The following is a 20742-nucleotide window of genomic DNA, read 5'->3' as shown; positions in this document are numbered from 1 at the left end:
ATGATCTTGTCTTTACTCCCCCCTCCCAACATCCCTTAATATGTAATTCACCTACGTCCTTGCCTAAGGTCCCATAGCTTCAGACCGTAACCCAGGGCCATCTGCTGGTGGGCTGTGGGCCCAGGGACCCGTGTTCCCAGGGGGGTGGGACGGCAGTGAGGGACAACTGTGGGACCCAGACCTGCAGCCCAGCCATGGAGACCCGACAGGAACAAGTGCTTACTGAGTGCCTGGTACCTGCCTGGGACTCTTCTAGAAGCTGGTGATGCTTAAATGAACAAAGCTGACAGACACACCTGCCCTCTTAGAAGTCTTTCATCTGGGCTCTGACCATTCCACACTCCCATCACCCCCACAAACGAGGCTGGTCCATCTGACAGTGGTCACAGCAAGGCCACTGAAACTGAGGAGGCTCGGCAGGCTGGCGCATGGAGAGCAAGGAGACAAGACTGCAGGCCCTTGTGGAGTCCCTCGCTACACACACAGCCCTGCTCCTTTGGGCCCACGTGGCTACTGGGAGAAAGGGGGCATGGGGCTGCTGACAGCAAAGGCTGGCTCAGCTGCCGTGATCATTCACGGGGTGTGGGCGCTGCCACCAAGCAGGACAGTGGCTCTGCATCCTTAGGGCCCCAGACCACAAGGGCTCTCAGGCTGGGATCCCTGAGTGCTACAGGTGGGCAGAGGAAGCCGGATGCCACCAAGAAGCTTCTCTGGGTAAGCTTTCTTGAATCTCAAGATGACTCAGAAGAGACCTGGCGACCCCTGGCTCCAAGAATTTGTCATGGATACTCGTTTGTCCTAAATACTCACTTCTGTACCTAGTATGAATTTCTCATTTTTGAATTCTTTTTTCTAAAGAGGGGCCCCTCAAGTCATATAAGCTGCATATAAGTTTCCCACCAAACTTGGATCCGCCATGCCCAGAGGCTGGCGGACGCCCTCACGTCCAGCTGTGCCCCTGCCTAGTCCTGCCCTCCTGGGGCTCTGAGCCTGTACGTTGAGCTTTTTAGTATTTTCATGTACGTATACTTTTATATATTATGTTTAACTCCTTAAGAAACTGCCTCAAACTGTTTTCCAAAGTGTTTGCACCACGTTGCATCCCCAGCGGGAGCGTCTGAGGGTTCCAGCTCCTCCTCTTCCTCGCCAACACTTGGTGGGGTCAGTCTTTTTACCTTAGCCATTCCAGTGGGTGGGCAAGGGGACAGCACTGTGTTTCACTTTGCATTTCCCAAACGACTAACGACGTTGGACATCTTTTTATGTACTTAATTGCCATCTGCGTATCTTCTCGGTGAAATATCTGTTGAAACCTTGTGTTCATCTCTGAAATGGGGTGTTCATTTTTTTCATATTGAGTTTGAGAGTTTTTTGCTTATTCTGGATACAAGCCCTGTATCAGATATATGCTTTGCAAGTCTGTGCCTTTGCTCTTCATTCTCTTAACAGCATATTTCCACTGTTTTTAATTTCCAGAAGTCTTTAATCTTGCTGAAGCCCAATTTATCGATTTTTTTCTTTTATTGAGCGTGCTTCTGGTGTTCTAAGAAATCTCTGCTTACCCCAAAGTCATAAAAGTTTTCTCCTAGGTTTTCTTTTAGAAGTTTCATAGTTTCAGGATTTACATTTAGGTCTATGAGTGAGCTTTTGGATACGATGCAAGGTGTGGATAGAAGTTCCTCCTTTTGCATACGGATGCCCAGTTGTTCCAGCACCATTTGTTGGACAGACTATCCTTTCTCCACTGACTTGCTGGTGTATTTACATAGGCAATCATGCCGTCTGCAAATAAACACCATTTTACTTCTTCCGTTCCAATCTGGGTGACTGTTCTTTCTTTTCTCATCAGTTGCACTGACTAGAGCCTCAAATACAAGGTTGAACAGAAGTGGTGAGAGTGGACATCCTCGTCTTGTTCTTGATCTTGGGGCAAAAGAATTCAGTTTTTCACCGTTAAGTATACCTGCTGTAGGTTTTTTGTAGATGTCCGTTCTCGGGCTGAGGACGTTCTCTTCTATTCCCAGTTTGCTGAGGGTTTTTATCAGAAACAGATTTTGTCAAATGCTTTTTCTGTATCTATCGAGATTATCACCTGATTTTTTTTTTTTTTTTTTTAGTTTGTTAATATGATGAACTATGTTGATGGATTTTCAAATACTAAACCAACCTTGCATTTCTGGGATAAATTCCACTTGGCTATGACGTAGTATCCTTCTTATGTATTGTTGGATTCAACTTGCTAAAATTTTGTTGAGAATTTTTCATCTCTATTCATGAAGGATACTGGTCTACAGTTTTCTCCTCCTATAATGTCTTTGTCTGGTCTTCGAATCAGGGTAATGCTGGCCTCACAGAATAAGTTGGTAAGTATTCCCTCCTTTTCAATATTTTTAGAAGAGTTTGTGTGGAATTGCTATTATTCCTTCCTTAAATATTTGGTAGAATTCACCAGTGAACCCACCTAGGCCTGGAGTTTTCTTTGTAGGAAGGTTTTGAATAACAAATTCAAATTTCTTTAATATATATGTCTATTTCTTCTTTAGTGAGCTTTGGTAGTTTGTATCTTTCAAAGAATTTGTCTCTTTCACCTACTTGTCAAATTTATTGGCGTAAAGTTGTTCGTAATATTTTCTTATCATCCTTTTAATAGATGAAGAATCTATAGTGATGTCACCTCTCTCATTTCTGATTTTGGTAATTTATGTCTTCTCTCTTCTTTTCCTGATCTGTCCTTGCCAGAGGCTTACCAACTTTAATAATCACAAAAAAACCAGCTTTTTATTTTAATGACCTAGTCTATTGTTTTTCTGGTTAGCAAAATTTTTTTAAAGGGCTAGAGAGTAAATATGTTAGGTTTTCAGGCCATATGGTCTCTGCCACAACTACCCACTCTGCTGTTGCAGCCAGAAAGCAGCCATAGGCGATATGCAAATGAAAGAGCAAGGCTGTGTTTGTGTAAAACTTCATTTACAAACAGAGGGGGCCAGCCACAGGTCACGGTTTGCCAGCTTGTGTTCTATTTCATTGATTTCCACTCTGATCTTTGTGATTTCTTTTCATATGCTTAACTAGGGTTTAATTTGCTCTTTTTCTAGTTTCTTAGTGTTTAGTCTACAATTGTCCCCTAAAAGTCCTGCTTTAGGGCATTCCCCCATATTTTGGTATGTTGTATTTTCATTTTAATTCAGCTCAAAAGCTGTTCTAATTTCACTCTGGATTTCTTCTTTGACCTATAGGATATTCAGAATTGTGTTAGTTTCTAAACTTGGGGGAATTTTCCAAAATTTCCCAAAAGTCTTTCTGTTTTTGATTTCTAATTTAATTCCACTGTGGCCAGAAAACATATGTGGTATGATTTGAAGCCTTTTAAATTTATTAAGACTTGCTTTTGGCCTAGGATATGGTCTATCTTGGTAAGTGTTCTGTGTGCACTGAGAAAAATTATTCTGCTTTGGTTACACGGAGTGTTTTCTAAAGTAGGTCTAGTGGGTGATAGAGTTGTCCAAATTTTCTACATTCTTACTGATTTTCTGTCTACTTGTTCTATCAGCTATTGAGAGATTATTGAAATCTCCAATGATAAGTGTAGATTTGTCTATTTCTCCTTGCATTTCTATCAGTTTTTGCTTCACCTAATCTAAAGCCCTGTTATTAGGAGAGGAAATATTTAGGATTATGTCCTCTTGATGAATGGACCCCTTTACTATGAAATGACCTCTTTATCACTAGTAATATTCTTTGCTCTGAACATAGGGAGATTACCCTGGATTGTCTGGATGGGCCCAATGTAATCATGAGAGTTATTAAAACAGAGGAAGGAGAGTCAGAGAGAAATGTAACAATAACGGTAGGACTGATGTGGTGGGAGAAGGCCTTGATCTACCATTTTTGGCCTTGAAGATGGATGAAGGGGGCCAGGAGCTGAGGAAGGCAGGTAGCTGCTAGATGCTGGAAAAGTCAAGAGAATGTATTCCCCCCTCCAGAAAGGAACTTAGCCCTGCTGACACCTTGATGTGAGCTCACTGAGACCTATGTCAGATTCTAACCTACAGAACAATGAGATAATAAATTGTGTTGTTCAAGCCACTAAGTGCGCGGTAGTTTGTTACAGCAGCAATAGAAAACTAATACATGATTTTTGTTGCCACATCCTCAAGTTTACTGATCTTTTCATCTTCTCTGTCTAACCTGCCATTAATCCTATCCAGTGTATTTTTCATCTCATCCATTATAGATTTGATCTCTAGAAGTTTGATTTGGGTCCTTTTCTTTAATCTTTCATGTCTCTACTTAATTTTTTGAACATATGGAATACAGTTATAAAACTTTTCATGTCTCTTTCTGCTAATTCTAACATCTGTGTCATTTCTGGGTTGGTTTCAGTTGACTGATTTTTCTCCACATTATGGGTCATATTTTCCTGCTTCTTTGCATTCCTGATATTTTTGATTAGGCGCCAGACATTGTGATTTTTAAATGGTTGGGTGCTGGATATTTTTGTAATCCTGTAAGTATTCTTGAGCCATTTTCTGGGATGAAGTTGGGTTACTTGGAAAAAGTTTGATCCTTACAGATTTTGCTCCTAAGATTTATTAGGTGGTCCAGAGTGCTCAGTATAGAGCTAATTATTCCCCTGCTGTGTATTCTTTGCAATGCCCTATGAGTCATGAGGTTTTCCTTACGGCAAGTGAGAAAAGGCACGGTTCCCAGGCCTGTGTCACAGTGGGCACTGCTGCCTCTATTCCTTTCTAGTGATTTCTTCCTCAGCCTCAGGGAATTTCCTCACATGCATGTGATGATGAGTTCTCCAGGGAGTTTCCTTTCTGAGCTGCTCTTTTCTCCTTGGTATTCTATCCTGAAAACTCTAGATGCTCTGGTCTCCCTGTCTCTCAGCTTTGTCTCCTTAACTCATGGAGTCCAATGGGCTCCGCCTGGCTTTCCCCTTCCTCCATCACAGCCTGGAAACTTTCTCAAAGCAGTAAGCTGGGGCCTGTGTAGGGTTCACCTCATTTATTTCCCATCTCTTGAGGGTCACACTTCTTCATTGCCTAATGCCTAGGACCTTGAAAAACACTGTTTCATATTATTTGTCTTTTTTTTTTTGGCTGTTTCAGGCAGGAAAGTAAATTGGTCTCTATTGCTCCATCTTGTCCAGAAGTAAAAGTCCTACTACCAATTCTAAGAGCCTACTGTGTGGGAAACACGGTGCAAGATGCTTAACACGCACAGTCACATTGTGTCCTCATAAACACTCCAGGAAGGGATGTCATCGACCCCATTTTACAGATGAAGAAACTGAGGCTTGGAGAAGTTAAAAATTTAGCTCACAAACCAACAAGTGGAGGGGCCAGGATTCAAACCCAGGTTTGCTCACCTCTAAACTGGTTCTCTTTTTGCAATATGAAACCTCTTCTGCGGCAGAGGAGGGGAATGCAAGGAAGACAAAATGGGTCATTAAGACAAGTTTTGGGATTTCTGCAGCCTTCAATTGTTTATGCTTGCCTTTTTCTCTGTTACTTACGAAGGATGAGTATTAGCTTCAGTTAAAGAAAAAAATTATAACAGCAACTATTTCAGAATGAAATTTATCATGAAACATGAAGGTCTCTTGCTACTCTTTCTGGTTTTTTCCCTCTTCTCTTTTTAACCAGTCTGTGTGGCCACTGGGTTTCTGTCCCATCCCGCCACATATCACAGCATTGGAGGCCCTCTTGAACAGTGCTTACAGCCCAACCTGGGGTCAACCCTCAGCTCCACCAGGGGGAGCACAGTGACTTAACTTCCCCAAATGTCAGAGTCACACCCCTTAGCGTGAAGAAAATGAAGGAACCCACCTTCCTGGGAGAATGAAATGAGATATTCCCTCAGCTCAGCGCCCGGCATCTAGCCAGCACTCTCTCCATGTTTGCTTTTATTATCACACTCAATTAAACAAAGCATAGAGCAGAGTTTCCCAACCTCAGTACTATCGACATTTGGGGCCAGATAATTCTTCATTGCGGTGGGGTAGGGGGCTGTCTTGCACATAGAAGGATCTTCAGCAGCATCCCTGGCCTCTCCCCACTAGATGTCAGCAGCAGCCTCTCCCTCCCTCCCAGGTTTTGACAACCAAAAATGTCTCCATACATTGCCAAGTGTCCCTGGGGGGGGCAAAACTGCCCCCAGCTGAGAACCATTGATACAGAACCACCACATCTATACTGCCCATGGGTCTCAATGACCTTCAGAATCCCATAGTTGTGTGACGTCCCACAGGCACAACACGGCTTATCTGAAAATCATCACCACCTTGTCTACCACACCAGCGTCCTCCTGGGTTCCCGTCCTGGTGCTGGGCAGCCAGGGGCCCAAGACAGACAGCTGGGAGCCACCTGGCCTTCCCTCCCCTCGGCCCCACATTGATCCACACTCTTCTCGGGTGAGCTCAGCCAGTCTCCAGGCTTTAACTGCCACCCACATGCCGATGGTTTCCAAATTCACTGCCCCTGGTCCTCCAGACCCGTCTATTCACTGCCCACCCAACAGCTCCAGTGAGCGGTCTCCAGGCATCTCACACTCACCAAATACAGAATCCATCTCCAGATCCGCCACTCCTTTCCCTTCTCAGGTGGGGACACCTCCATCTTCTAGTTACTCCGTGGAAACCAGACACATCCTCAGCTCCACTGTCTCACAGCTCATATCCACCCCTATCAGCAATAGGAAGGGCTCCTCTTCCAAATATCTTCAGAATCTGACCACTTTTCAGCGTTCCACCTGTCCAAGCCACCACGATTTCTCATCTGGATCACCGGCAAGGCCTCGGGGCTCCCTCTCTCGCCCCCTACAGGCTATCCTCAATATGGCAGCCACAGTGACCCAGTTAAGACCCAAATCAAGTCACATGCCTCTGCTTAAAATTCTTCAGCGGCCCCCTCTCGGCCAAGTCCTTGCAATGGTCTTCCAGGCCCCTTGCCCGCTCCTCTCTTGACCTCGCTGCTGTTCTCTACTTTGCTCTTTGTCATTCCTCCAACAACCAGGCATGTGGGCATTCGGGTCTTTGCACCTACAGTCCTTTTGCCTGGAAAGCTGTTCTTCCAGACACAGGCATGACTTTCTCCCTCAGCTCCTTTTGGTCTTTCCTCAAATGTTGCCTTCTTGGGGAATCTTTCCTGACCACTCTATTTAAACTTCACCTTGCATCACAAACCGTGACCCATGCTCCTTCCCGGTCTTAATTTTTCCATAGAACTTATCACCACCAGTACACATATATTTTATGTGTTTCCATGACATGCTTATTTATACTGTTTATTCTCAGCCCGCTCCCACTTTGTCTGTTTCATCAGCAACTCCAGCACACCAAGCAGTGCCTGGTGTGGGGAGGGCAGGCACAGACTCTGTGAGGAATGGAAGATTAATGACAGCAGCCGAACCAAGATGGCGGCACACACAAAGCACTCACTCTAAGGCAGGCGTGATGGTGGGGAACTGATGATGTCTAAACACTCACAAGGGAAATGGTGTCCTTATCCCCATCTTAAATGAAAGGAAACTGAGCCTCAGGGATGTTTAGAGACATGTGCAAGCTGTAGAATCAGTGAACTATGACCCCAGACACTCTGACCCCACTCTGCTCACTACTTCAGCCTATAGCTTGTTCAAGGGGACCAGCCCCAAAGTGATGAGCTGGGACCCTAGCCCAGCGTTTCCTGTTCCCAGCTGGGCTTTCTTTCCCTCTGAACTCCTGAATTTAAGGACTTCCTTTTGTTCTTGCATCTCTCTTTCCACCCACCCAAGGGGCTATGGGGGAGAAGGTGTGACTCCAAAATGCAGCAGATCCTGGCAGGGGGTCCAGGACAAGAACTCCTATCTTTCAACTTTTTCAGATAAAATTTTCATAATAAAAAGAAAAAAGAGTAAGTGATATTTGTGAAAGCATTTTGTAAACCAAGTAGCCATGGGATTTATTCTATTACGCCTAGGTGAAAAAGCTGTCCTTCTGATGTAATTAATCAAATGATTTCTGAATTAGCCCAGGAATTATGGCAGATAATTAAAAACTAAAAGAAGTCACTATTTAAAGGTGACAGCAGCTGCAATGTATACTTGTCACAGGGCCTGTCATCATTCTCCTGGCTGTCCAGGGGAGCAGGGAGCCCCAGGGGCCCCAACGGCTGGATTCCCAGGGGCAAAGGCCAAGTGTGGGGACACAGCTATCTGGGGCAATGTGGTCCAGCGGAAACATAAGGCGAGCCACATGTACAATTTTAAATGTTTTTGTAGTTATATTAAAAAAAGTAAAAAGAAAATGTAAAATTATTTTGAATCATATATTTATCCCAATACATCCAAAATAGTATCATGCATTTCAACACATAATCAGAAAATACTGAGATATTATATATAAACTTTTTGTACGAAGTCTTCAAAGTCTAGTGTGTATTTTGTACTAAGGGCACATCCCGACTAGGCACATTTCAAGCGCTCAGGGAGCTGGTGGCTACAGGACCGGACAGCTTGTAGATGCCTAGACTAGGGCTGGAGGTGAGCCGAAGGACCCGCTACCCTCAGACTTCCTGAGACTGAGTGTGTGTGTGTTTGGTGTGTGCACGTGTGTGTGCACATGTGTGCGCAGGCGCGTGTGGCCAGCTCTGAGCATGCCTAGGGGCCAGCTGAGCTTTTCTGCAGTCTACAGAGGCTGTATCGCTCGCTGCCCATCCCGGTCAGACGACCCCAGGCTGAACCCCAGCAAGCGTCAAGCCGCCCGCGCGTCCCTGCGCTCTGCCATCACTCATTTCCCTTGACCCGCTTCCAGCCTCCAAATGCCACTTGCCCTTCAAGGGTTAATCATCCCCCGATCTGGTGTCCCGGCTGCCCACTCACCCCTGGGCAGACGCCTGCTCCTCTTCAGCTGCCTGGCGGGGCAGAAGGGCATGGTGCGAGGCGGGGCTGGGCGGGAGGAGCGACCCCAGGCGCGGCTGGCTCGGGGCGCTCGCTCGCTCGCTCGCTCGCTCGCGGCGGACGCTGTGCGGTGCGCTCTGCCCCTGCGCGCTGGGCCAGGCCCCCTTTGTGTCTCCTGGGGAACTTCTGCCCTTCTCAGCGCCTTAGGGCCGGGACTGCCCGGGAAGGGAGGGAGGAACGAGCCGGGATCCCCGCGGGGCCCTCCCGCTGCTGCACGCTCGGTCCCCTGTTCCTACAAGGGAAATCCCATGGCTGTCCCCGCCTGCCACCTCGGGCACTCCCTCCCCTGCGCGCAAACAGGACAGCCTGGGGGCCGCGGGGTCCACCCGATTACCCCGGCACGGGAGAGCTGAGAACAGGGCGTGACCCCCCGCCCCAACAGCTTTGTGCCTCGGGGTCCTCCTCTCCAAGAGCAGCCTCAGGGTTGGGGGAGAGTAAATGGATGTCTGGGAGAAGCCTGATAAATTAAGTGCTTACTGGCCACATAATCTTTCTCTGTTTCCATTTCTTCATGAGCAAAATGAGGCCAATAACTGGACCCGCCTCTGAGGCTCTGGTGAGGACTGAGAGAGACAAGGAAGACATGGGCTGGGCACTGCGTGCACAAGCCTCATCAGTGCCATCACACCCCCTCTAGTCATTGTCATCCCTTTGTTCCAGGCAGAGGCAGGAGCTCCCGAGCTTCCAGTAGCCCAGGGAGGCCCGGCTGGGAAATGGCACAGCCAGGGCGTGAACTTAGCTGTTTGGGATTCTGTCCATGAAATCAGCTGCCACCCTCATGGTGGCAAAGAGAGCCCAGGCCAGCCCCCTTGCCCAGCCTGGCCGCCTCTCCTCCAGCGTCACTCCCTCCTCCCAGGACACGGTGTGTCGGTGTCGGGAGCCTGGACCACAGGCAGCTCTGAAGGCATTTCTGAAAGGGCTGGAGCTGGAAGTGGGCACCAAACTCTGGTGAGAGCGTACAGGACAAGAGGCTGTGCTGGTGGTGATGCCACTCATTTACTGCCCATCTCCCCATGTGTCTGTCCATCCATCCATCCATCCATCCATCCATCCCTTCCACAAAGAGAAGCAGCCAATTAAGAACAACACACATCTGCTTAAAATTCTTTGGAGAGCCCCCTGTTCTTAGAATAAAATGCAACTTTGATGTGACCTTGGGCGTCCAGGTCCCTGACCACATCTCCTTCCACGTGCCCACGCTTACTGCCATTGGCCATCTTGGTCCCCTTGCTCTTCGTCAAGCTTAACCTCTTCCAACTAGAAGCCTGGTGCTTTCAGGTGCTCCAAAGGTCATTCTTGTAGCTCCTCGCATGGCAGCTCCCTCTCACCTTCAGACCTCAGCTCAAACGTCAACTCAAGAAACTTTCCCTGGTGAGAACCTTGGTCAAGTAGCTGTCCCTCCTCTCTCCCACTCCTTTCATGCTCTCACACTCCTTTCTCTCCAGAACTTAGCACATTGGGAAATCAGCTTATGTATCCACATGCTTGCTTACTGTGCCTCTGCTGAAGGCATGTTAAGTTTCACGAAAGCAGACCTTGCCTCCCTTGGTCTCCCTGGTACGCCCAGAGACTGGGCCAGCGCCTGGAAAAGGGTGGGAGTTCTATGAGTGGCGGTGGTTGTTGTGGGGACCCCTGGAGAGCTCTGTGGAAGTCACAAGCAATCTCTTGTAACAAAAATCTTTTGCAACTTTCGTTGGGTGTTTACCACGTGCTGGGCACCATTCTAAGAGCTTTGCATCTTTTGGCTGACTATCCTCAGAACAACTGTATAAGGTGGTACAACGATGACACCCATTTTACAGATGAGAAAACAGAGACTGAGGGAGGTTCAGGAATTGGTCTGAGGTCACATGACTAGTTAGAATGGAGTTTCCCAACTGGCCCCGGTCAGCAAGGGGGAATTATTTGTCAACTGGTCTCTTGAAGTATTGGCCACTCACGACCCACTCTTGAGGGCTGAAGATCTGAACTCAGGCAGTCTGGCTGCAGAATTTGGGCTCCTGGCTCCATCTCTGTGGCAGGTGGCCTCTAAGATGGCTCCCAATGAACCCTGCTCGCTGCTATTCACACTCTTGTATAATCATCCCCTTGGATGTGGGCTGGACCTAGTGACTTGATTTTAATGAATGCAAGATGGCAAAAAGTGACAGGATGTGACTTCTGAATTAGGTTACAAAGAGACTGTGGCTTGCATCCTGCACGCCCTCCACCGCTCTCTTCCTTACTTGTCCTGCTGGAAGCCTGCTGCCGTGCTGTAAGCTGCCCTGTGGGGAGGCCCATGTGGCAAGGAACTAAGAGAAGCCTCTGGCCAAGAACCAGCAAGGCACCATGGCCCTCAGTCCAACAGCACTCAAGGAGCCTTCCTTACCAATATCCACATGAGTGAGCCTGAAGCAGTGCCTCCCTCAGTCAGGCCTTCAGATGAGACCACAGCCCCTGTCAACACCTGCATGCAGCCTGTGAGAGACCCTGAGCCAGAGGACCCCGCTAAGCCACTCCAGATTCCTGACTGTCAGACACAGTGAGGTGACATGTTTGTGTTTCAGGCCACTAAGTTTTGGGGTACTTTGTCATACAGCAACAGATAAAAAACACAACCCCCATCTTGTCAAAATACAGTGTGAAGCACGACCCTCCCCTACGTGGCCTGCTGCCTCAGTGGGCCTAGACAGTTGGAATCTGATGTTACCTATCCTTACATCTCTTTTAATAATGATGATGATATGGATGATAATAATTATAATAACAGAAGCAGCAGCTGCCTACTATGTGCCAGGTAATTACATACACTATGGCATTTTATCTTCTTATGACTTGTAAGGTAGGTGTTATGATCCTTGCTATATAGGTAAAGAAACTGAGGCTCAGGCAAATGGAATCGTTTGCCCATGTGACACAGGGAAGAACTGGGAAGGCCAGAATTCCCAGCCTAGAGCTGCTGTCTCCAGGCCTGCCTGTTCTGGCCACTCTTTCCACCTCTGTTGCTGGGACCTGACCTCCTTCTCCATCTCTGTACTTGACCCCTAAACTCTCACCTGGTGCCTGCCAGAATCTTTGCAAGAAGACAACTAAGATCACTAGATGATGTAACCTATGCGGAAGCGTCAGGGGTTGCTACTTTATGGATCCCCTCTCTAGGTCAGAGCAATAATTGCGGGGGGGGGGTCTACCTGTGCCCTGCCCTAAGGCTTTTACAAAGATGGGGGGGGCTGTAGTTGTGTAGTGCCCCTCTGGGGATGGGGGCTGGGAGAATCAAGGTGACTCATATACACTGGACTGTAAAGCTGCTCCCACTTAGCTTTGCCCAGACCCCTGCTCAGAGCGAGCTGGCTGTATCTTATCACATGAGGCTGGGTGACCTCTCCAGTGGGCCCTGGGTGGGTGAGACAAACTACATGCCACCCAGTCTCCTAGGGTGTTGGCCACCTTAGACCCAACCTTCAAGGGGGCATGATCTGGGGACCTGAGCTGCGTGCATAGACAGGCCTGGGGCCTCCCACAGAGAAATCAGCAAAAGACAAGGTGTGCGCTCTCAGCTGAAAATCTGAGGCCCCCCCCTGCAGGAGGGCAGCAAGAGGCCGACCTGGTCTACCTTGGGCAAGCCTCAGGGCCACGAACAGGGGCTGGCTCCCAGGTCACCTCTTGGCCTCCTTTGGATGCATCAACAGTGGGGTGGGGTCCTTAGGGGGCGCTGGGCCTTCTGCTCCCTGCTTCCCTTCTCGGGGCTCCTGTGAGCAGCAGCCCCCAGCCAGGGACAACCCACCTCTGCATTTCTAGAAAGCCTTTTTATTGTCACAAATGCAGAGAGAGAAAAGAGACAGGGGAAGGAGGAAAGAGGACACAAAGCAGGAGATAGTGCTGGGCTGTCATCTGACTTTGGGGACTGGAAGCAAGTCGTGAAAGGTGGTCTCGTGGCCTAAATATGTGCCCAACATAAGTCTGAACAGATAGGGAGAAAAGGAACCCCAGGGAAAACTGGATACGGAAGTAAGGCACAGAGAACTGCTGGAACCCCGGGAAGGAAGTGAAGGCAGCCTGGGGTCCACCACCAGACAGACCCTCCCCACTGACCACTCAGGCAACTGCAGGGCCCAGGGTTTCCCGAACGCTCCCCCGCCACCACCCTGCTCCATCCCCAGGGCAGCACTGCAGAGGGCCCAGGGTGCCCCAGCTGTCACCCTCTGTCACACGCCCTCCCAGGGGCCCTCCTAGGGGAGGGGGTGGAGGGCAGAGGGTCAGGAGGGGAGGTGCTGGGGCTGTGAGAAGCAGAAACTTCAGGTCCCCAAGGTTCCTTCAGGGCTGTCTTGAATCTGTCGCTTAGGGTTGCTGTATGTGCACTGAGGGAAGAGGATGCGGTCCCCAGGGCAGGTACACAGCCTCACCATGCAGGGACCATCTGCCTAGGACCACATGCTCTGTTTTCTGAGAAGGAAGACAAGATCCTGTGAAGAAGGGAGGCAGCCACTGAGCAGGACAGGGATGGGTGGGGTCCCCAGTCCCTGCACAGACTCCACCCAATGTCACTACACTGGGGCACATGGAAACCTTATGTGGGCCTCTCTCCCCCTTGGGATGTGCTAGCTGAGAAGACTTCTTTGATCTCCAACAGTGAACAGGGTGTGTCAGGCGCCCGCCCATCTGTCCTCAGGGCCTCTAGACATTCCACATCCAGGCCCTCACTGGCCCCCTTCCCCTGGGGCCGGGACAGTCAAGGAAATCACAGACACATTGAGAAAGCAAGTCCCAACACCCCCCAGGTCTCGGGCAGACAGTTAGAGCCCCCAATGCCCCAAATAGTGCGCAGTGGGCCCCCCGGGGTCTCCCCATGGCCTTGCGCCCCATCCTTTGTGGGTCCTCGTACTCGCTCTGGGCTTTCAATCACATCTCTGATGGGCTGGAACCAAAAGTGAAGTTCTCGTTTGCCCGAGAAAGGCAGTGGCCACAGAGCCCACCCTGTTTCAGATCTCAGAAGGCCCAGTCAAAGAAGCAGCGACACACCCGGTGAGATGTCGTGAGCACCGTGACGCCCAAAATGGGAAAGGCTAGGTGGGGTGGGGCGCACAACTGTGATGGGATCACATGTAGCCATTACCCATGAGCGCTTGTGGGACACGAAGTACGATTTTTAAAGAAATGAAAACGAGTTACACTTTACAGGCCGTCCTAAGACCGGAGACACAGCCTCAGGGACACAGGGGCTCCTCGAAGGGGCTTCTGAGACAGGCTTCCTGACTTCAAAGAAGGACCCCACCAAGAGACCCCTCTCCATCAAAGGGACGTGTCGTGCCTGTGAGACGCGTGGTGGTCATCTTACGACCACGCTGAGCAGCGGGTAAAGCCAACAGGCCAAGGAGGGCAGAGGGGAGGCAGGCATCCAGGTCCTCGCTGACTCTCTTGAGCCCCCAAGTCACCAACCCAGTTACTGGCCACCTCTGGGTTTCTCGGTCTGTAGGAATAACACCTCCTTTAATTTAACCCAGTTAGGGGAGCTTTTCTGCTTCCTGCAGCTGAAAGCATCTGGGACAGAGACCCTGGGCGCCACCAGGCAGTCCCTCATTGCTTCATCGGCAACTGCAGGAGGTATCAGGGCTAGCGGGGCACGCTGTGGACCCACAGCCTGGGTCTGGGGAGAAACCCTGGAAGGCACTTGACAACATTTAACATCCATTTTGATAAAAATTCTACGTTAGACAGGAATAGACAGATCCTTCCTCAACATGAATACACAAAAGCCAAATCTACTTAGTAGACAGACAGTAGTGACATTCCCATCAAAGCCGGGGACAATACAAGCGCGTCCACCAGCACCACTGCGACTGTGCATTCTCCTGGAACTATTCGCCGGTGCAATTAGATTAGAGAGAGAACACAAAACTATGAAAGCTGGAGGGGGCTGGAGGCCTGCTGTTATTATTATTGCTGTTATTATTTATATATGCGGAAAACCTAAGTCAACAAACTGAAAAACCATTGCAAGCACTAAGGGAATTCCGTAAGGTAGCCAGACACAGAATTAACACACAGAAATCACAATAACACACAGAAATCACAATCTGTTTATAAATTAGGAGAAACAGAAATGCATAGCATCATATAAGAAGGAAAACTCAAGCTAACAGAGATGCCAATTTCACCTAATTTAGTCTGTAAATTTAACACCATAAAACGCTAATAACATTTCTTTTTACATTAGACAAGTTGATTCTCAAGTTCATATGCAAAGACAGCAAATGCATTTTTGAAAAAAGAATAATGAAGGCAGACCAGCCCCACCAATTATTAAAATAGCAGAGCATACAGCTACAATACAAAAACAGTACATACTGCATAGCACGAACAGAGAGACGCAAACGCATTTTGGGAGTCTGATTAAATTAAGGAGTTATTTCAAATGGGTGAGGACAAAATGGATTATTTTATAAATGGAATAGGGACAACTAGATGAAAATTATCAAGGTGGATCCTTATGTCATACCATATAACAGAATAAAAATTCATGATGGATCAGAGTTAAAGATGAAAAACGAAACCCACGAAAGTCCCCGAATCACTCATGGGAGAAATTTCTCATTACCTCAAAGTGGGAAAGGCCTTTCTAAATATGACACCAAAACCAGAGACCACAGAAAGAAAATGCCACCACGCAAAAGTTAAAAATATTTGCATGGCAAAGAAAAGAAACTGAAATGACAATGATGAGAAGGAAGCAGAGGGATTCATATTCATAAAATATGATGCTTTGTAGGTACTAGAAAGAAGGAAGATGCAATTTCTGCCCAGATTTGAAATGTTCTCTGCTAGATGCTGTTATGTGGAAAAAGCAATGACATGTTATCATGTTTGCAAAGGAAGGGAAGGAGGGAGGAAGAACAAAAGATGCACTTGTTTGTTTGAATATGTGCAAAATATTTCTGGAAAGAGACAGAAGACACTGGGCATGGCTCTTCTTCTGAGGAGGGCAGCGGGTGGCTGGAGGAAAAGGGTGCCGGGAGACTGGCTTTGTCCCTTCTCATATTTGAACCATGTTACCTATTTTAAAAATGAAACGAAAGCAGAATTTACTATAAAGTGACAAGTGAAACGTCCTCACATCACATGGGGGTGGTGGGGACAGTGAATGGCGGGCTGCAGGCTGTGCCTTCCGGGGTGACCAACCATGTGGGCTTATTGGCACCTGGGAGCCACTCAGAGCCGAGCTGAGCCTAGGGACCGGCTCACCAGGGGGTGGGAGGGGCTCGAAGCTGGACCCCAACCTGAGAGGAGGGCAGTGAGGAAAGTGGGCAGACCCTCACCATGTTGGTAGAAGTAGGTTTTTGCAAACCTCTTTGGGGAATTATGTGACAAAATCTGTCAAAATTTCAACTGAGCCAGCAATCTCTTCCTTGGGAATTTACTCTGCAGAGACATTTACACGTGTGCACAAGGAGGCAGTAAGAATAAACGGCAAAAAGTGAACCGTCCATCAAGTTAAATAAATGATGTGCTGGCTAAATAAATTATGTACATCCAGAAAGAGAAGGTGGTGGAACTATGTGACATGGGATAATACATTATTGTGTGGAAAAAGCAAGATACAGCACAAAGGATACACTGGCATCTGTGTAAGAGTGGCGTGTACACACAGGGGCATGGTCGTGCATGCCTATTTCTGAAAGGACAAGCAGGACGCAGGGACCTGGGCTTGCTTCAAAGAGGAGGCAACAGGCTCAAGAACAAGAATTACTTCTCACTGTAGACTCCTGAAGTGTGTGTGAGTGTGTTATCAGGGACACAGATTACTGTCCTGAATAACAATCGTTTCTCTTCACTTGAGAGAGGTGTCAGCTCCCAGGTTTGGCCCCGGAGAAGTTAGACGTGCCCTGCACTTTTGAGTACTTTTTTTTTTCCCCTGAGGAAGATTGGCCCTGAGCTAACATCTGTGCCCATCTTCCTCCATTTTTTTATATGTGGGACGCCTGCCATAGCACGGCTTGATCAGCGGTGCATAGGTCCACGCCCAGGATCCCAACCAGCAAACCCCGGGCTGCAGAAGCAGAGTGCACAAACTTAACAGCTGTGCCATGGGGCAGCCCCCTTGAGTACTTTTAATTTAGGAAAATGCACCCACTGTCCCCAAAATGGTTTGAGCTCCAACTTCCCCTTTCACCAGTCTGTCCCTCTAGCAGAGTTTCATTTCTCAAAACCAGCACCTCCATGGAAAATCTTCTGTGGTTCTGGGGACGTTTGGGTAGACCTTGCCCTGGGCAGCGCCCGTGGGAGAACGTGGGCCGTGATTTTTCTCACGGGGACAATTGCAGAAGTGAAGGAGGAATGTGGGGCCAGCTGGAAATGCCTGAGCTCGGCCTGAGGGTCCTCTCTGAAAGGCAAGTCAGGTGTCTTCCTTCCCGGTGAGAATTCCATACCACAGCCTCTCCCCTCTGCCTTCAGGACACGTCCCAGTTCACTGCTTCCCACTGGGGCTCCTCTGTGTGATCAGCCCAGGGTCCCTTTCAGCCGGGCCAGCTACTCCCCTATCTCACCGGATACTCCAGGCTCTCTGCCCTACTTCCTGTACCTGGGATAAACCATGTACTCAGGCCTCACTGTCTTTGCACATGCTGTTCCCTCTTCTTTGGATGCCTTTCCCACCGTGTCCACCTGGTAAACTCCTCCTCATTCATCCAGCCCCAGCTCAAATAAATCCACTTCTCCTTCAGCTCCCCTAACTGTGCCCCACCCACTCCCAGCTTTCCTTATCCCATTCTCCCTCCCACCAATACCTACTGAAGGTCTACCCCGTGCCAGGCATGGTGCCGTGTGCTGGGACACAGCAGTGACAAACGCCTGTTGGAGAAGGCAGCCTGGCTGGGGAGACAGGCCTGACTTACAATCACAAACGAACGCAAAACTAGTGTTTGAGAGATAGGAAGGGGTCCAGAGGTCTGGGCGTGGGGCTGAGTCCACACTGTGAGAACGGCATCCGCAGGGCCACCTCCCCCAACAGCTTGGGCTCTGGGCCTGGCGTCGGGCCACTTGTCTCCTGACCTCCCATAGACACCGCATGGCCGGCCGAGACTGGAAAACACCACTGACTGTAAGGCCAGAGCCCCCCGGGGTTAAAAGTAACTTTTGTGCAGAAAAAAATAAGTTGAAAATAGCAACATATTAACATAGAATACGCCACTGTCAGATGGAGAGCAGGTCTGGACTGTTCAAGGGCAGGGGGCTGTTGGGGGGATGGGGTGGGGGCCTTGCAATTAGAATCGAAACAAATGTGATTTATGCTGAGCGTCCCGGAGGGAATATGGCTTCAGTCGTCAAGTCTAAGGCAGGGAGAGGGAACCCACGCTGCTGAAGCACCTACTCAGCGCCAGCTTCCTCAGACATGGCCAGAATCGACCCCTCCAAGGACCATGCTGGCATTTATTTCTACAATGTTACAGTGTGGGTTGCAGAGGTCCCAAGGCGGCGGCTGCTGTCTTTACTGTCCTGCTGCCCCCTCCCCCACCAATGCTGGCAGAGTCTGGCGCTCCTCCCAGCAACTCTAGCAAGAAAGTGCTATGACCACATCACCATCCCTACTATGAGCAGGAGGAGCTGCAGCCAGGGGGTAAGTTCCCCAAGCCCCATGATCTAGTGGGGAGGGAACCTTGGTTTGCATCCAAGACCCCTCCTTGGTCCACACCCAGCCCCTGACCCCTCCCCACCCCAGGTCCTTGCCACCCTGGTCGGCCTTCTGGGCCTCCTGGGGTGTGATGCACCCTGGTGCCTCTCCTAGAGCACTAACAGAGTGCTCTGCTCCAGGTGGCAGCTCCATCATCTCCTGCTAGATGAATGACTAATGGACGGTGGGTGAGTACACACCCCTCACTAACTGGCAGTACCTCGTGCCTTTCGCTGCTTCACGTCACTATGCTAAGGTGAATATTTCTCCCCACTGACACTGCAGCCACTACTACCATGCATCTTAGCTTGGGTTCCCCCCAATCAAAGCCCGAGACAGGCTCGTGTGCGGGCCGTGGGTTTTGGAAGCTCTCCCAGGGAGGCAAGCAGGCCAGGGAATGAAACATCCATGGTGGGCCTGGAGCTTTCACCCCCCGCGTTCCCCCACCTGCTCTGGGGCTTGGCACATCAGCGGGCTGGAGGGGGGGGCAGGAGGAACAGCACAGCCCAGCCCTGCCCCCCGGGCGCTGACTCCTGGCGGGGAACGGACACAGGACGAGGGAGCAAAAGAAGGAAGGAGGTGAGCTGAGATGGGCGACTGGGGCAAGGATGGGGTGGGGTGCTCCTTGGGCAGGGCGTCAGGAAGTCTGCAGAGGGGCCCCTGAGCTGAGATCTGTGACCAGAGGGGCTGGCTGTCTTGCACAGATCCGGGCGTGGGGAGGAGGGGCCGCAGTTGCAAAGGTGGGAGAAGTCCCGAGGCCCTCTGTGTGGATCGGCGCAGCTGGGAGGGCGTGAGTGGGTCGGAGGTCGACAGGAAGTTCCGGCAGGTGTCCAGGAGGAGGTGGACACGCAAGGGCCAGGCAAGGAGGTGTGGAGAGGGTGACGAGGCCTGGGTTCAGCATCTGTCTGGGTCTCAGAGCTTGCTCATACATTAGGGGGTGGGTGGAGCTGGGACAGGAAGGGTCCAGGTGGTGACCCAGGGGAAGTGCAAGTGATGCGGGGTCGGTGAGCCGAGGAGTCGAAAGAAAGATTTCTTAGACTCTCAAGATCTGGCAGTAGTGCTCTTTTATTTAGAGAATAGTGTGGAATAGCATGGGGACAGGACCCATGGGCAGTCAGAGCTTCTGCTGCCGCCGCTGGCATGGGGACAGAGCCCATGGGCAGGCAGAGCCGCTGCTGCTGCCCCCGCTGGCATGGGGACAGGACCCATGGGCAGGCAGAGCTGGTGCGTGGGGACAGGACCCACGGGCAGTCAGAGCTCCTGCTGCTGCCGCTTCTGCTGCCCCCGCTGGCATGGGGACAGGACCCATGGGCAGGCAGAGCTGGTGCGTGGGGACAGGACCCACGGGCAGTCAGAGCTCCTGCTGCTGCCCTGAGTTGAGGGTTAGGGCTAAATTTAAGGCATAGGTATGTGAGTCATCTCTTTACAAGACAAAGGAAAAAAAAGTTAAAATGGTACCAGTGCCGGTAGGGTCCGGCCATGGGGCGGTCCCACAACTTTTAGATAAGAATCAAACTGGATTGAGTAAATGGCAGAAGTCACCGCTCAAATATTATCTTCAGCTAAAGACAAAGGAGGATTTTGGGGTGGGGGGTCAGTTACATGAGGTTGCCAGACAGTAAACAACTTAAGTTCTTGCCTTCCCCATTAAGAGTTTCCAGAGATAAAGCCATCCCCCCTTCCTCCTGGCGCAGAGAGGGAGGCATGGAGATTTCCTTCACAAATGCAATTGTCTCTGATCAAAGGGCAAACAAATTCCACTCCTCGGAGCCTGCTTCTTATCTGTAGTTTTAAAAGTAACCAGCCTAAAAATCCTCATCATAAACTGTTTTAAAATTAAGCAGCCTAAAAATCCTCATCACAAGAACAAGGACCAGCCTCTGAGGCTCCAAGCCCCCTCCCACGCGGGGGCATGAGCAGAGCTGGGACAGGCACTGGGGCCCAGTGCTGGTGGGAGGGGGGGCGTATCCCAAGTCCCACCACGCTCTGCTCACTGTCTCCAGAAACTGCTCATTTGAGACTAAACATAAGAAATAAAAGTCATTTTGTAATGAATTTATTCAAAAAGCATTAATTCAACAAATGCTGGTGGCATCCCCTCTTACCCCCTCCCAACTGATTCCCACCTTGGGCTCAAGCCCAGCTGGTTGACACGC

At 49.7% G+C, this 20742-nt stretch overlaps 1 protein-coding gene across 17 annotated transcripts in view; it reads right to left on the bottom strand.

The window, feature by feature from the left end:
* ARHGAP22 (Rho GTPase activating protein 22) overlaps positions 1-20742 on the bottom strand; it is a 191464-nt gene that overhangs the window by 30273 nt on the left and 140449 nt on the right. The window contains exon 1 of one of the 17 annotated variants that reach the window (XM_014841543.3): positions 8866-9154. The exons of 14 other annotated variants lie outside the window; for them this stretch is intronic. In XM_014841543.3, coding sequence (XP_014697029.2) covers positions 8866-8917 — 52 coding nt within the window. In that variant the 5' untranslated portion in view covers positions 8918-9154. Of the gene's footprint in view, positions 1-6560; positions 6797-8865; positions 9155-20742 lie in introns of those variants that run through there. 2 more of the 17 variants (XM_044759497.2, XM_070493354.1) reach the window with 2 other exon arrangements.

Source organism: Equus asinus, chromosome 2, assembly GCF_041296235.1.
Source record: "Equus asinus isolate D_3611 breed Donkey chromosome 2, EquAss-T2T_v2, whole genome shotgun sequence".
NCBI lineage: Eukaryota > Metazoa > Chordata > Mammalia > Perissodactyla > Equidae > Equus > Equus asinus.
Note: the sequence above shows the minus strand (reverse complement) of the source record. Positions and strands in the feature narration are given on the sequence as shown.